This window comes from Pituophis catenifer, unplaced genomic scaffold, assembly GCF_029215685.1.
Source record: "Pituophis catenifer annectens isolate HBS135680 unplaced genomic scaffold, rPitCat1.0.hap2 SCAF_2, whole genome shotgun sequence".
Taxonomy (NCBI): domain Eukaryota; kingdom Metazoa; phylum Chordata; class Lepidosauria; order Squamata; family Colubridae; genus Pituophis; species Pituophis catenifer.
In genome coordinates, this window is record NW_027256882.1 from 105,627,625 (window position 1) to 105,641,623 (window position 13,999).

The 13,999-nt window shown below is 39.2% G+C and overlaps 1 protein-coding gene across 1 annotated transcript; it reads left to right on the plus strand.

The window, feature by feature from the left end:
- The first annotated feature begins 362 nt into the window (after positions 1-362).
- On the plus strand, positions 363-1,841 carry SOWAHA (sosondowah ankyrin repeat domain family member A). Its single transcript, XM_070933930.1, has one exon. It carries the CDS (start codon positions 363-365, stop codon positions 1,839-1,841), a length of 1,479 nt encoding a protein of 492 aa, XP_070790031.1.
- Positions 1,842-13,999: the final 12,158 nt, after the last annotated feature.

Genomic DNA, 13,999 nt, shown 5'->3' on the forward strand with positions numbered 1-13,999 from the left:
CTCGCCTTAGTTTGACGCACGTGGTGGGACGGAAGGCGGGAGACGCCTGTTGCTTGGGTAGGCAAAGCGGAGGCAGGACGATCTGCGGCTGCGCCTGGGGAGCCGCCTCGGGTTTCAGAAAAAAACGCGGCGTTCGAACTCAGGTGTGTGGCTCACTACAAATCCCAGCCGGCTCCGCGGCGGGCGGTTTTTGTCCCGCACTTTACCTCGTGCGTTCTCGGCCAGCTGGAAAGGAGGGCGCCAGAGAGAGATTCCTCCACAGCCGAGGAAGCGGCGGCAGGTGGCTGGAGCCTCCCGGGGAGCGGTCACCGTCTCTCCCTCCGCGGCTCCCACGCCCGTCGTCCGCCCTGGCCGTAGCGGGCATGGCTGAATTCTTGAATCAAGCCGCCGTGGTGGGCTTCCTTCGGGAACACGGCGGCAAGGTGCGCAATTCGCTGCTGGTCGACCACTTCAAGCCGCTGCTGGACGTGCCCAAGGCGACGCCGGAGGTCCGAGCTGTTCTCCGCCAGCGCTTCATCTACTTGGTCAACAGCGTGGCGGTCGTGCAGGTCTCGGAGGGGATCAAGTTGGTCGTGCTCAGAAAAAGGCACCAGTTGGTCCCGGATTCCTCCGATGCGGAACCGAGATCGTTCGCCTTCGGGGACCTGTCTGACGAGGAAACAGAAGGCGCCGATTCTGGAGCGCCCGCTTGCCCTGCCGGCTTCGTGGCGCCTCGGAGCTCGCCTGGAGAGGAAGACCCTGAAGCGCATCGGACGATCCCTGTGATCCAGTTGAAGAACCTCTTTCAAAGGGGAGGCTCGGAAATCCTCAAAGTTCCCAGTGTCAAAGACCATTTGGCCCCCAAAGGTGCCTCCCCAAAGCCCTGCATGCTGCCAGTCCGCTCTGTGCCCCCTTCCAGCAACGCTAAGAGATCTGAGGAATTGAACCCTGAGCAAGACAGGATCCCAGTCCAAGATGCTCTCCAAGTGGCTCCCTCTGCCATCCTCCCTTCTACCTCCCCTCATACTAAGAGGCGGCAGCTAAATGAAATGGGGCCCAAATCCCCTTCCCTGAGAAGGGGGTCAAAACCACTAAAGGTGGGCGAGGAAGCTGACAGCACGGCCGATGTGCCCTTGGAACCTGCTGAGCACAAGTGGGTGGTGAACGTCACAGCCGGCCAGTGGTCCCAGCAACTTCATGGCTTGCTGCTCATTGACCTGAATCTGGCGAGCAAAAGAGATTTCATGAGCGGCTTCACAGTTCTCCACTGGGCAGCTAAAAGTGGAAATTGCAAAACGCTGAGCAAAGTCATAGAAATGGCTGAGAAAGGAGGTATTCACGTTGATGTAAATGCTAAGTCCTTTGGGGGTTATACTCCGCTCCATATTGCTGCTATCCATGGGCAGGAAGAATTTATTGCCCAGCTGGTCAAAGTTTACAATGCCAAAGTCAATTTAAGAGACTATAGTGGGAAGAAACCATTCCAGTATTTAAAAGAAGGCTCTTCTTTTGCAGTCAGACATCTCTTAAATGACCCTGGTCTTCACACCAACACTGGACAGAACCCTTCCACCAAGAAGAACATAAAAGTGGCTGCTTCTATCTTGAGTTCCACCAGCACTGTCCTGGGGCTTTTATCTGACGATATTGCCTTCTATGAACTGACAAAAGGCTTGAAGAAACCTGCTCCTGTCAATAAATTTCTTAACATAGCCACAGCCCCTAGGAGGAAGTTGAAATCCAGAAGGGCTTTTTCTTCTTCTTCTTCTTCCTTGTCTCAGGCCCTGGAGGAAGAACAGAATGAAACTGCATCAAAACATAGACCAATTTCAGAATTGTTCTTTGGTCACTTACCTCACTGACTTCGAGTAATATCAACATTTAATTAGACTTGGGAAGATCTCACATTCACAGAAAAACATTTTGCTTTGTAGTTTTGAATATGTTTCAATTTAAGTCTAACCTAAGGAGGAAAAAGAATCATAGGATTATGATTTAACTTGATAGTTGCTGCTTTCCAGCATTTGATAAAACAGATTTTTTTTTCAACCAAATCTTCATTTATTAAATGTGAATTGTTGAAGTTTCATCTGAATTTTATCCATTGGGTGGGAGTTATTTTTTTCCCCAATAAAAGGTAAGATTTAGGTGCAAATTTCCATGAAAATCAGTTTAGTAAGGCAACAGTCCTGCAATACTTGAGGAAAAAATCCTACTGAAATCAGTGGACAGACTTCTGAGTAAGCACTGATAGTATCAAGAATTGACATATAAGATATATATCAGATATATATTGACATATAAGATATAAGATTATTTTACTTTGAAACAAAAATATATTTTATTCATGCATGCTGTTCTCAAAAGTCTCTTAAATGTCCTGTTGTGGGAACAAAAACATTTTTATCATTTCTTGGCATCCTATCCTATTCCATTAGATTTAGCAAATTCATTTGTAGTAGCTCCCATCTCCTAATGATGTGCCATTTATTAGGTTTGGAAATGATTTTTGTACAATAATTGAACAAGGTCCCATTTTATATCAATCTATTTTTCAGCTGATCTGATTTATGCAGTTGAAAAGAAAGCAACTGTAGTAAAACTATATTTTTGTTTACAATCTAAAACTTCAGACTGATACTTTTCCATTAACTTTTTAAAAATAAATTGGAAAAAGTAAACACGCATGGCTTTTAGTAGCCAATTGAAGGTTAATTTATTTTATAAAAAATTAAAAGCCTCTATTAAATATGTTTATGCATTTACTATGTGTAGAATATAAAATGAAATTATAAATCTAGCTCATGCCAACTTTAAAACAAAAGAGAAGATTAATACCTCTACCTCACTACAATAGTTATATGACTAGTTAAGACTTTTTATTTAGAAAAAGCATACAATCCTAATTGCACAATTATTGCCTTCAGTTGATAATACATTGGCAATTATAATATTCGGTCCTAAAAAACATTTGAAAATATAGTAAGAAAAATTCTATTTAGGATATTTATTTTTACACAAGAAGGAATCAAAATGTAACATATTAAGCAGTTATTTTTATATTATTAATTGTATAAATATTCAAAGTAAATCTGTTTACAGTTTCAGCCTTAAAATTCATTCAATATAGGATCTTAAATTTATTGTGAAATTCTCAACATCAAGTCCTCCTAGATTTGAAAATGCTTTTCATAAACTGTTATGAAAGCCTTGTATAAATGAGATGACACCAATCCCACTTTACAAATAGATGTATAGTCGTTTTGTGTATATTGATTTAATACAGTTAATTACTCTTTGGAATTAAATAAGGACTCTGAAACTGATATGGGTTTACAGGGAAGAACATCCCAAGCAGGGGTGGGTTCTACTTCCCTTTACTACCAGTTCGCAACGGGGCCGCGCAGAAGCATTCTGATGACATCGGGGTCGGTGGGCAGAGCCTCGCGCCAGTTTTACTACCAGTTCTATAGTTTTACTACCAGTTCTATAGAATCGGTGCGAACTGAGGGCAACCCATCACTGATCCCAAGTAAATGTATACAGAAATTTTGTGCCTTTCTAATGCTGTTTGTACAATGTATAAGTGCTGTTATCATGATGGAATTTATTTTTATGTTATGTTTCTAAGCCAAAGCCAATTTAAATCTGAAAAATTCGCATGAACTGAAAACATGATGTGACAAATATGACGGTACAGTCTAGAGATAAGAAAACCATCCCCTGTAGTAACTGTAGTTAATAATTCAGCTACAAACAGAAGTATAATAATTATCCCTGTTGGAAATCATCTTATGTAGGAAAAGACTTCCTTAACTGAATATCTGATTTGACTTTCAAAATGTATTCACAGATATATGACACATATTTCATGGAAGACATTTACTTTGGAAAATGAAAAAAATATTTAAGTAAAAACTGAAGCATAATTCTATAGGATCATGCATAAAAGCCAAGTGATTATTTAACTCCATATTTCTAATGCTGAATAGCAAAATATAAACTAATATATATTTGTAAACTTGTAAATCTGACAGATTTAGCAAATGCATCTTGAGTGGTATACAAGCATGCCTGCAAAATCCATGTAGTTTGGTTGGGAATATAACAAGGTCAACAGGCAGCTTTAAAAAAACATCTCTTTCTCTGATGTAATTTTCTTTAGAACTGTCTTGAGCGTCACAGATGGTGTTTTTAAAAATCCATTGTTCTGCTATAACAAAATGGACAAACAGGCTAGCATATCTGTTTACAATAGTTTGGTTGTTTAATCTGCATTAGTAGTTTCAATTTTCAACTGTGGCATTTCACTAGACTACTCTGAAACTCTTTTCAAGGTCAATGGTTTTCAGAATGTTTTTCTTATCAACCTTGCATTAATAAAGGCAATGCTTCTTATTTTTGCATATGTATGTTCATGTGTGCATGGTATAATATATCAAACCCTACAAAATATGGCAGCAAATGTGCTTTAATATGAAGGAGATATGAAATATTTACTGTTCACATTCTTTGAAAATAATTTCCAGGGACCACAGTCTACAAAATTTGGATAATGTACACTTAACATGTGGCATATTATCACAGGTTTTAGGATCAGCCAGTTTAATGAAGGAAATGAAATGGGGTTCCCAGTTTAGTAGAATTAGGGATAGACAAGAGTAGCATCCTTCTCTTGGTCATTTAACTGTGAAACATTTTGCCCTAATTATATTTCTTTCAGCAGTACTCTGTTCTGATACTAAATCTTGAGAACATTTAAAAAGCTAATGGTGATTGCACAGTTCTTGTTTATATAAAGCCTCTCTCATACTTCTAGAATGGGAGGAACACAAGATAGTGATAATAGAGGTAGAACAATCTATTCTGTTCTCACTGGAAAAAAATTGGGAGGAAGAATCAACCCTGTAAAAGTGGAAATAAAATGAGGGGATTCTTTTCAACATATACAGATGCATCCAAAAATATTGGTACCCTCCACTTTGGTGATGTTTGTTAAATCATACGTCAAAGTATCTGCTTTGTAGATTATGGACTAAAGAATGGTGGATGCCATTTACAATATCAATTTCAATATATTTCATGGTAAATTGGGATTCTTTGAGACAAAGGGGAGGGGTACCAATACTTTTCCAATATTAGTCTACATGGGCACTAACAATTGACAACAACTTGGTGATACGCAATTAATGAATCCAATACTTTTGACTTTTTATATATATGCAAGAGTGTAGATGGTTTTGAGCAATCTCTCTCAGTCCAGCTCATGTCACAGGGTTGTTGTGAAAAACAAACAAGAAAGGCCAGGTACCCCATCTTGAACACCAAAAAATATATTCCAATTAATATTGCTAATAAATTGCAATAATTAGTATTGCTAATAAAACTGGACTATTGTTTACAATGTTATAAGTGTGAGTTCCTGTCAGAAAATGGGAGAGCTCTATTTCAGAAACACTGCACCCCTGAGATACAGTTTTCACTACCTGCATCTAAAATTGATAATGCACTTTCCTTTCTTAGGAGGGAATATATTATTATGCACCTTTAAAACTCTTGAAACAAAACAATTGGAACTTTTCCATAAAGCGTTATTTTTCATTTCCCAATACTGTAATATGATTTGCTTCTGCAGAGCAAATACTTCTCCTATAATGAGAATTGAATTAGTTATGGGTAATTCACCCTATTCAAAAGATATAGTGGATAGTTAACATCTAATATTACTGCTCAGAGAGTAACAGGCAGCCTACCTCTGAGTTAGACATAGTTAGACCATCTAATGACTCAAACCAGAGCAAAAAGGGTGGAAATGTTTATGTTTTGCATGTCAATCTTGCACTTAGAAAGCTGTAAACACTTACAAAAAAGCAATCTTTATACAGTTATTCACTTGCCAGATAGAGATAGAGAAGAAATTGATTAGAACCAAAGGACCTTCAAGATAAAGTTTGTATCAGTGGTGAGTTTCTACCGGTTCGGCCTGGTTTGGGTGAGCTGGTACTGACAATGGTGAGCTGAGAGTGAACCGGTTCTCTCTGACAGTTAGGTTGGCCCTCCCGCCCACCCGTGCATTATACATACCTTATATTTGGTCATTTTTAGTCCAGCTGAAAGGCGCGGCAGAGCAGATTGCCGCATCTCAGCTGTTCCGTAATACACTGCGCTTGCGCAAAGCACGTGCATGATACAAACCAGTGGTAACACCGGTTGAAACCCACCACTGGCATGTATGCAGTGGTAGGTGCTTTCTTGCTTCTTCTTCTTCTTAATAATGATGAATCTGAATGAAGGATTCAAACAGAACTTCTTGTTCCCAGGGAACAATAACTAACAGATTACAATACAAGAGGGGGTGGAGGAAGAAAGATGTGAGAGACAATGGGAAGAAATGTCTAGAGAAGTGAGGAAATCTTTCTTCCTTAAGAGATTAAGAATGTGGTGTAAAATTATCACAAGTCCTACTAAACTGGTTGGTTGGTTGATTGATTGAATGATTATATGCCATCAAGTCATCTTTGACTCATAGTGATCATATAGACTTTCTCCGTGACAGTCTATATCTAACCTATACCTTTAGGCCTCCCAGCGGTACACTTGTAACCAAGTCCATTCATTTTGCTGCTGGTTATCCTCTTTTCTTTCCATCCACCTTTCCCAGCTCTCAGGGCCTTCTCCAGAGGGCTGGATCTTTGCATAATAGTGTTCCAAAATAGGATAATTTGGACCTGTCCATATGTGCCACGAATGAGAACTCTGGAGTGACTTATTAGTTGTTGGGGAGGGGTTGGCTTCCAGCACGTAGCATAGTTATTTGCCAGCCAAATAGCATAGACAGTCAGTTTTCATCTCATTGTGAAACATTATTTGGCCAGGAACTGCGGAACAATTTTGTTTTTGGAAAATTTTAGATACCAATGCAGCAATCCACTGCATGATTACTCAGCAGTACAATTCTTAAATAATTCTTCAATATTTTATTTCTAGTTGCTGTGACTAATGCTCTTTAGCTTCAGTACTACTTGTTTTTAAGGAAGCATAGAAGTAAGTGTGTGTTTGTGTGTGTATGTACTTAAAAGTGACCTCTACTGGGGTCAATGACCTAAGCATATGCTGCCTGAAAATCTTATAATTTTTTGTAGGGAAATGATGGCAGTTAGCCATTTCTCTCAGCTTTTCCTGGCATTGTTGTGAAGATGCTTTATCTGAAATCAGGCCATATTCTGAACCTTCTTGAACACAGAAACTAAGCTATCTAAGACCATTGACCTAGATTCAGCTGGGATCCTCCAAATCATGAGACAGAAACATCATTGCTATATGCTTATTCTGTGAAAAAACATCATTTCATGGAGAACTTCATGCTTCCCTGTGGCTTTGTGCATTTTAGTTTGCCTGACCTACATTCCCTTGGTGTCCTTTGTTGCTTTATTTGAATGTGAATCAAAGTAGGCAATTTGCTAGCAGTGGATATGTTGAACTGGTAGTACCAACAACAAAGTATGTCACTGAAGATATTGATGACGCACCCTTGGTATTTGCAATTTACAACAATACAAACAATATAATAAAAGCATCAGGCCAGGTACCAACACCAATTTGTTTTTCAGGAGAGAAGGACTCTTTGTCTTTGCTTCAGTTGAGATAGGTAGACTGATATACACACAGACTTTCCCCAGAGACAAAACAATGAAATTTGAAGGAAATTGCCCTTGATTCTATTCTATTCTATTCTATTCTATTCTATTCTATTCTATTCTATTCTATTCTATTCTATTCTATTCTATTCTATTCTATTCTATTCTATTCTATTCTATTCTATACACTCTGCTCCGCTCCGCTCCATTCCATTCCATTCCATTCCATTTCACATTCTACACTCCACACTCCACACTCTACGCTCCGTTCCATTCCATTCTATTCTACACTCTACACTCTACACTCTACACTCTACACTCTGCTCTGCTCCGCTCCGCTCCGCTCCACTCCACTCCACTCCACTCCATTCTACATTCTACATTCTACACTCTACACTCTACACTCTACACTCTACACTCTACACTCTACACTCTACACTCTACACTCTATTCTATTCTATTCTATTCTATTCTATTCTATTCTATTCTATTCTATTCTATTCTATTCTATTCTTGGTGAATCCCTAGTCTGTCTTAATACAAGGCACCTTTGCGAAAAAGAACCAGGAATTTTTAGAGTTTGGGCTCTTGATTCTTCATCCTCATCCTCATCTCTTCTATCCATTGTCTATCCATTGCAGGGTAAAGGCCTCTTCTGCATGTTTCCAGTCAATACGGTCTTGAGCTTTCCTTTGCAAGTTGGGCCTGCAATACTTGCTGATGTCATCACTCCATCTTGTTTTAGGTCTCTTTCTTGGATGCTTTTTATCAAGTGGAATCCATTCTGTGACTGCCTTAGTCCACCTGCCATCAGTTGTTCTTGCTATGTGACCAGCCCATTTCCATTTCAATTCTTTTATTCTCTTGATGGCATTGTATATTTTCATTTGTTCTCTAATCCATGTGAAGGTCTTTCTATCTTGTCTTGAGATGCTGAGCATGTATCTTTCCATGGATGTATCCTTCCATCTTGATTCTTATTACAATGAATTTCTATTTCAATAGCTCATCGGTTTAAAATATGAAATTAAATTGACTGCTTTTTCCAATCAATGTAATAATTGATAATAATTAAAATGGACAATGTAATACATATTACTATTTGGGAAATTAAATATAGTTTCCAATGACACTAAAATATTGTTGCCTTATTTATTAAATTTGTTGCCTTATTTTTCCCCCCACCTTATGTAAAAGTATGTAGGATAAAGGTACTTCCTACTGTGCAAACTGTGCATGCTTTGGAAATGATTCAGAAGAAGCTGCTTTGTCTCGTGTGCAGAGATGAGCAGTCACATTTTTGCAGCCTAATAAAATAAAGTCTTTGCTTTAAAAGCTGCTTCACTGAAATCTTCCCTTCAACTAACTACATTTTAAGGCTCATACAGAAGCCTGAAAAAGGAAATTTCTGTCATTAATAGCAGAGATGTTCAGTGTTCACAAGAGATCTGAAGCACTTTTTCAAAATAATATAATATAATATATATATATAACGGTGTGCCCAGACCCACTGGAAACCAATTTTTCCTAATACAAATCTCTCAGACTACACACATATATGAAATTGCTGAAGGAATAATTTACACACATATATTTTATTGCTTTTGGTTGTTGAATTCATCAATCACTATTTCTATCCCTACTTACACTGCACATGAACATAGTTATATCAAAATTGCAATATTTTATACAAGAAAAGCTCTTTCACTGGATAATTAATGTTTAACTCCAAGTTATCAGTGGAAATAAAGGTATATGAGAAATAATAACTGACTGTTCCAAGTTTCTTTGCAGATCCTGTGAAATGAAAGTAGATATAAAGCAGTGACTTTTTTTTTTTCAAAATCTAATGGCTGAGATAGTAGCTTGGACACACATTTGCAGATCTTTATGAACAAAATCTGGATTATAGGATTTAAAAGGACTTGCTGGCTTAATCTAATACTGATTTAGCCCCCAAATCTCTATTTTAGCTGAAAGGGAAGGAATATAAATTTAGCCATTATGACTTAATTATGACTCATGGGTGCAAAGTTCACATTTGCATGCAATGTGATCATTCCAAATATAATAAGGGGTGAGGTTGGAGAAAGATAACTGCATCATTTCCATAGATGGACTTTGATACAGTACCTTGGATGTATTCAACAGCTTTTCAAAAGTCTTTCACAGCTAAGCTCATATTAGCAGCAGCAGCAATAACTATCTTCACTGTTTCAACACGGCAGCTAACATGAGCTGATCAATGTTGGGATCAAATAGCTGAAGAGCTAATATATTATTTATTTATTTGTTTGTTTATTGGAATTTGTCAAACAAAAACGAGAACAAGAATAAGAGAATAAAAATACAATGACAGGGACGATAGCAGTGGTGAAATTCAATTTTTTTTACTACCAGTTCTGTGGGCGTGGCTTGGTGGGCTTGGTGTGGCTTGGTGGGTGTGGCTTGGTGGGCGTGGCAGGGGAAGGATACTGCAAAATCTCCATTCCCTCCCCACTCCTGGGAGAAGTATATTGCAAAATCTCCATTCCAGCCAGAGGTGGTATTTGCTTGTTCTCCGAACAACTCAAAGTTTCCACTACTGGTTCTCCAGAACCTGCCAGAACCTGCTGGATTTCACCACTGGATGATAGGCATGTTAGTGCACTATATAACTCAGTTTCTTTCATGCTGGGCTAAACAGGGCTTTAGTCTGAGCTAGATTCTCCTGTCCTCTGACTAAGCCAATATTTTTGCTTTCCTGTTGTCTTTCCTTCCGTGCAAATCCAAACAGTGCCAATTTGGTGTACTAATTAAAGTGCTGAACAAGAAACAAGGACATTTTGAGTTCTTAGGCATGAAAGCCAGCTGAATGATTTTGAGCCACACGTTCTCTCTCAGCCCAGCCCAATCCCCCTCATTAAAAACTAGAAGGCGAGAGCAAGATTCAAATCTAATAATGCTGCATAGAATCGAAATGGGGGAAGACGTGATGGCTTAGCGGTTCAAGATGCCAAGTTTGTCAGCTGCAAATCTGACAGTCCAGGTTCGAGAGCCAAGTGCTGAGCAATGGGGGTGAGCTCCTGTTACTTGCCCCATCTCCTGCCCACCTAGCAGTTCAAAAGTATGCAAATGCGAGTAGATAAATAGGTACCACTTTGCTGGGAAGGGAACAGTGTTCCGTATACCTCAGCATATATTGTTTTCTTCCTATGAGATCAAAGTTCATCCATTTCCAAAATGTTGACCACATTTTTAACAGTAGCCATGGCTTGTAAAAATCACCTGATACCTCCTTCACACTGCTAATTGTTTCAGGCTTTGTTGTACAATTTTATTGTCATTTTATGTTTGATATACTGTTCTATGGTTTTTTAAAAATTGGCCTCAAATAAAACAGCAATAGTGTCTAAAGAGAAAATGTGTGTCAACAATAATAAAACCTCATTATAGAAAGTTGAGTAGGGTTATATAATAGGAGAAACATTTACATAAGTGGATATTTAAAAAAAAATAAGCTTATGAACATATAAACATTTTCATGCAGACTTTCTGTAGCACAAAAGGTCAGAATATTTTCAATCTTGCTACGTTTGCCTGGACTGGACAAGTTTAGGGCTGTCATGCTCCCTTGTTGGTGCTGTTATTCCTATTTCTTCAAAACTCTGAGTTTTGTTTGAAAAGGAATAGGAATCCAGAGATGGTAACATAAGGCTTGAAATGGAACGATAATAAAAACAACAGCAATTGCTCTCCCTCCCAAAGGGAGACCAGCATTCAGGTGTTTGTGGTGTAAATGCTCTGTTGAGGACTAATCAAATAGCACATGACTTGTTTATAGGCAAGCAAAATTGTGAGGTAGAGATGAGAAAGACTACAAGGTTGAGATTTTCTGTTATACAAGGTTACCAGAAGTCTGGATATCACTACATGGACACAGAAATAGTAAGTAGATTCTTTGCTACTACAGGTAGTCCTCAACTTACAACCATTCTTTTAGGAACTGTTTGAAGTTACAATGGCCCAGAGGTGAAATCTACTTACCTTCCATACCAGTTCGGAAGTACACACGTGTCACATCCACACGCGGACCCTCTGCACATGTTCAAACCCTTCTGCGCATGCTCAGAGGGTAATAAACAGGTTACTTCCTGGTTAAAACCAGGAAGTAACGATGACTGGGCTGGTGGGCGGAGCCTCGCCCTGCCATCACTACTGATTCTCCGAACCACCCACTGCCATTGCTACCAATTCGGTAGAACCGGTCCGAACTGGTAGCATTTCACCTCTGCAATGGCCCTGAAAAAAGTGCTTATGACCATTTTTCATTTACAACCATTGCAGCATCCCTGTGGTCACGTGAACAAAATTCGGACACTTGGCAATTGATCTGTACGATTTATGAGGGTTGCATTGTCCCGAGGTCATGTGATTACCCTTTGCGACCCTCTGACAAGCAAAGTCAATGGGGAGGTGAGATTCACTTAACCGTGATACTGACTTAAGTGCAGTGAGTCACTTAACTGTGACTGGCAAGAAAGTCACAGTTGGGGCAAAATTCACTTAACAACTGTCTTGCTTAGCAACAGAAATTTTGGTTTCAATTGTGGTCGAGGACTACCTGTATCTAGCGGTCACTCAGATTTCTCCAGCTCCAATTTGGTACCTCCTAATATATTTTCCCCGTCACCTTTAACCTACTTACCAGGGAAAAGGTATTTATAGGATTGGACTGCTACCGAGATTTTATCTGGAGTTGTTGGTTTTCTCTCTTTTTGCATATAAGCTGTGGTTGCACTTTCTGCACTCTACTTCTCTTTACTTACCAAAAAAGATAAGGAAAGTTACTTGATTCCCAGCTAAAAGGCCAGATAGAATAAGAGGCAAGGGATAATTTTGGCCACTAGAAGGTGCTCTTTCACCTTGCAGGAAATGTTTCAAAGTGTTTTAAATGCTTAAACTGGGGAAAAAATGAGAGATCAGATGAGTTTCAAACTGCAGAGGCCTGACTCTGGTAGATAATAAGGCTGCATTACACATCCAGAGCCCCAGGCTCAAGCAGAGTTAATGTCTCTGAAGAAGTTCTTGGCTTTCAAATAACTGAAATAGTCAACATCTGCAGAATCTCCAAATTAGAGTTATCAGATCTAGGGGACAAAATCCTAATCATCCAGTAGAGGGAAGCAAGCAGAGTTTTCTATACCCTCTGCCCTATTACTATTAGTGTGCTTTATGGTTTCACAAGGTCCTTCAAGTGGCTAGCCCCTTAGGCTGTTCCAAAGTGGACCGAACAAATTACAATTGGGGCTGAATAGTTTGATAATGGAGCCAGGTTGGTACTCAATCTGGACTATGGACACCACAAGTCCTTGCTGGCCAGGCTGCGTCAGGGTAGGTGCATCAGTGTCTGCTGTTTTCTTTTACAGGTTGTTCATCTCTCAGTACTCCTTGTTCTTTCCCTTTGCTTTTCTAGACATTTTCAAACATGAATATCTTCCTATGCCCCTTCCCACATTCTCTTATTTGAGACTAACTCAAGACTTTTCTGTTCCTCCCCATCATACTGTAAGGAAATAAATATACTGAAATACTAGAATTAGTAGAAACTTGCTAATTGTTTCCTGCAACATATATATGTCCTGCAACATATAAAGACATATATGATGTCTTTGTATACCTGCATGCTGTAAATATTTGTTTCCTGGAACACATACATATATTGTGCCTTTAAAGTTGTAACACAAATATGCCACATTGACTAACTTCCTGGAACAAACATATATTATTATTGGAGTCTATAAAGTATCTGGCATTTGTCAAAACATATGTTCCATCTTTTGATCAAAGCCTTATCTCTGTATCTGTATCTTGAGTTCCCTTCACTCCAGGGGGCTAAATAGCCAAGTGTGAACACAAAGAAGATGATCAGGAATAGATAACGCTAATGGTGCTAATCAAGGGGCTCTACCCTGTTCCAGGGGAAACACAAATCAAAGATGCCAGAATTGGAGGTTTATGACTTTCCTGAACAATATAAAAGGGATTCACATTCCCTTTCTTGTCTGTAGTTCTTCCCTACATGTATCTTGTATGTGTTTGGAACAGCTAACCATTTAAGCTTGATCAAGATTAAATACGATTTTACTCAAACCTCTGTTTAAGTTTCTTGTTTAGCATTTATGAGCTTAAACATATTATTATTGGACCTTACATTTTTGGCGCCCAATGTGGGGCTCGAAGGCAATGCTTTTCTTCAAGGTGGCCACATTTGGCCTCCCACATACTGAACCCCATTGAGGTTCAGCAGGCCTTCAACACAGTGGACAGGAAAAACTGGCATGGGCCACAGACAATGTCACAGAGCACTCCCAGTAAGTTTGAACTGGTGATGTTGGCCTGGC

Coding starts and splice junctions, on each gene's coding strand:
- SOWAHA (XM_070933930.1), top strand. CDS start 363: ATGGCTGAATTCTTGAATCAAGCCGCCGTGGTGGGCTTCCTTCGGGAA.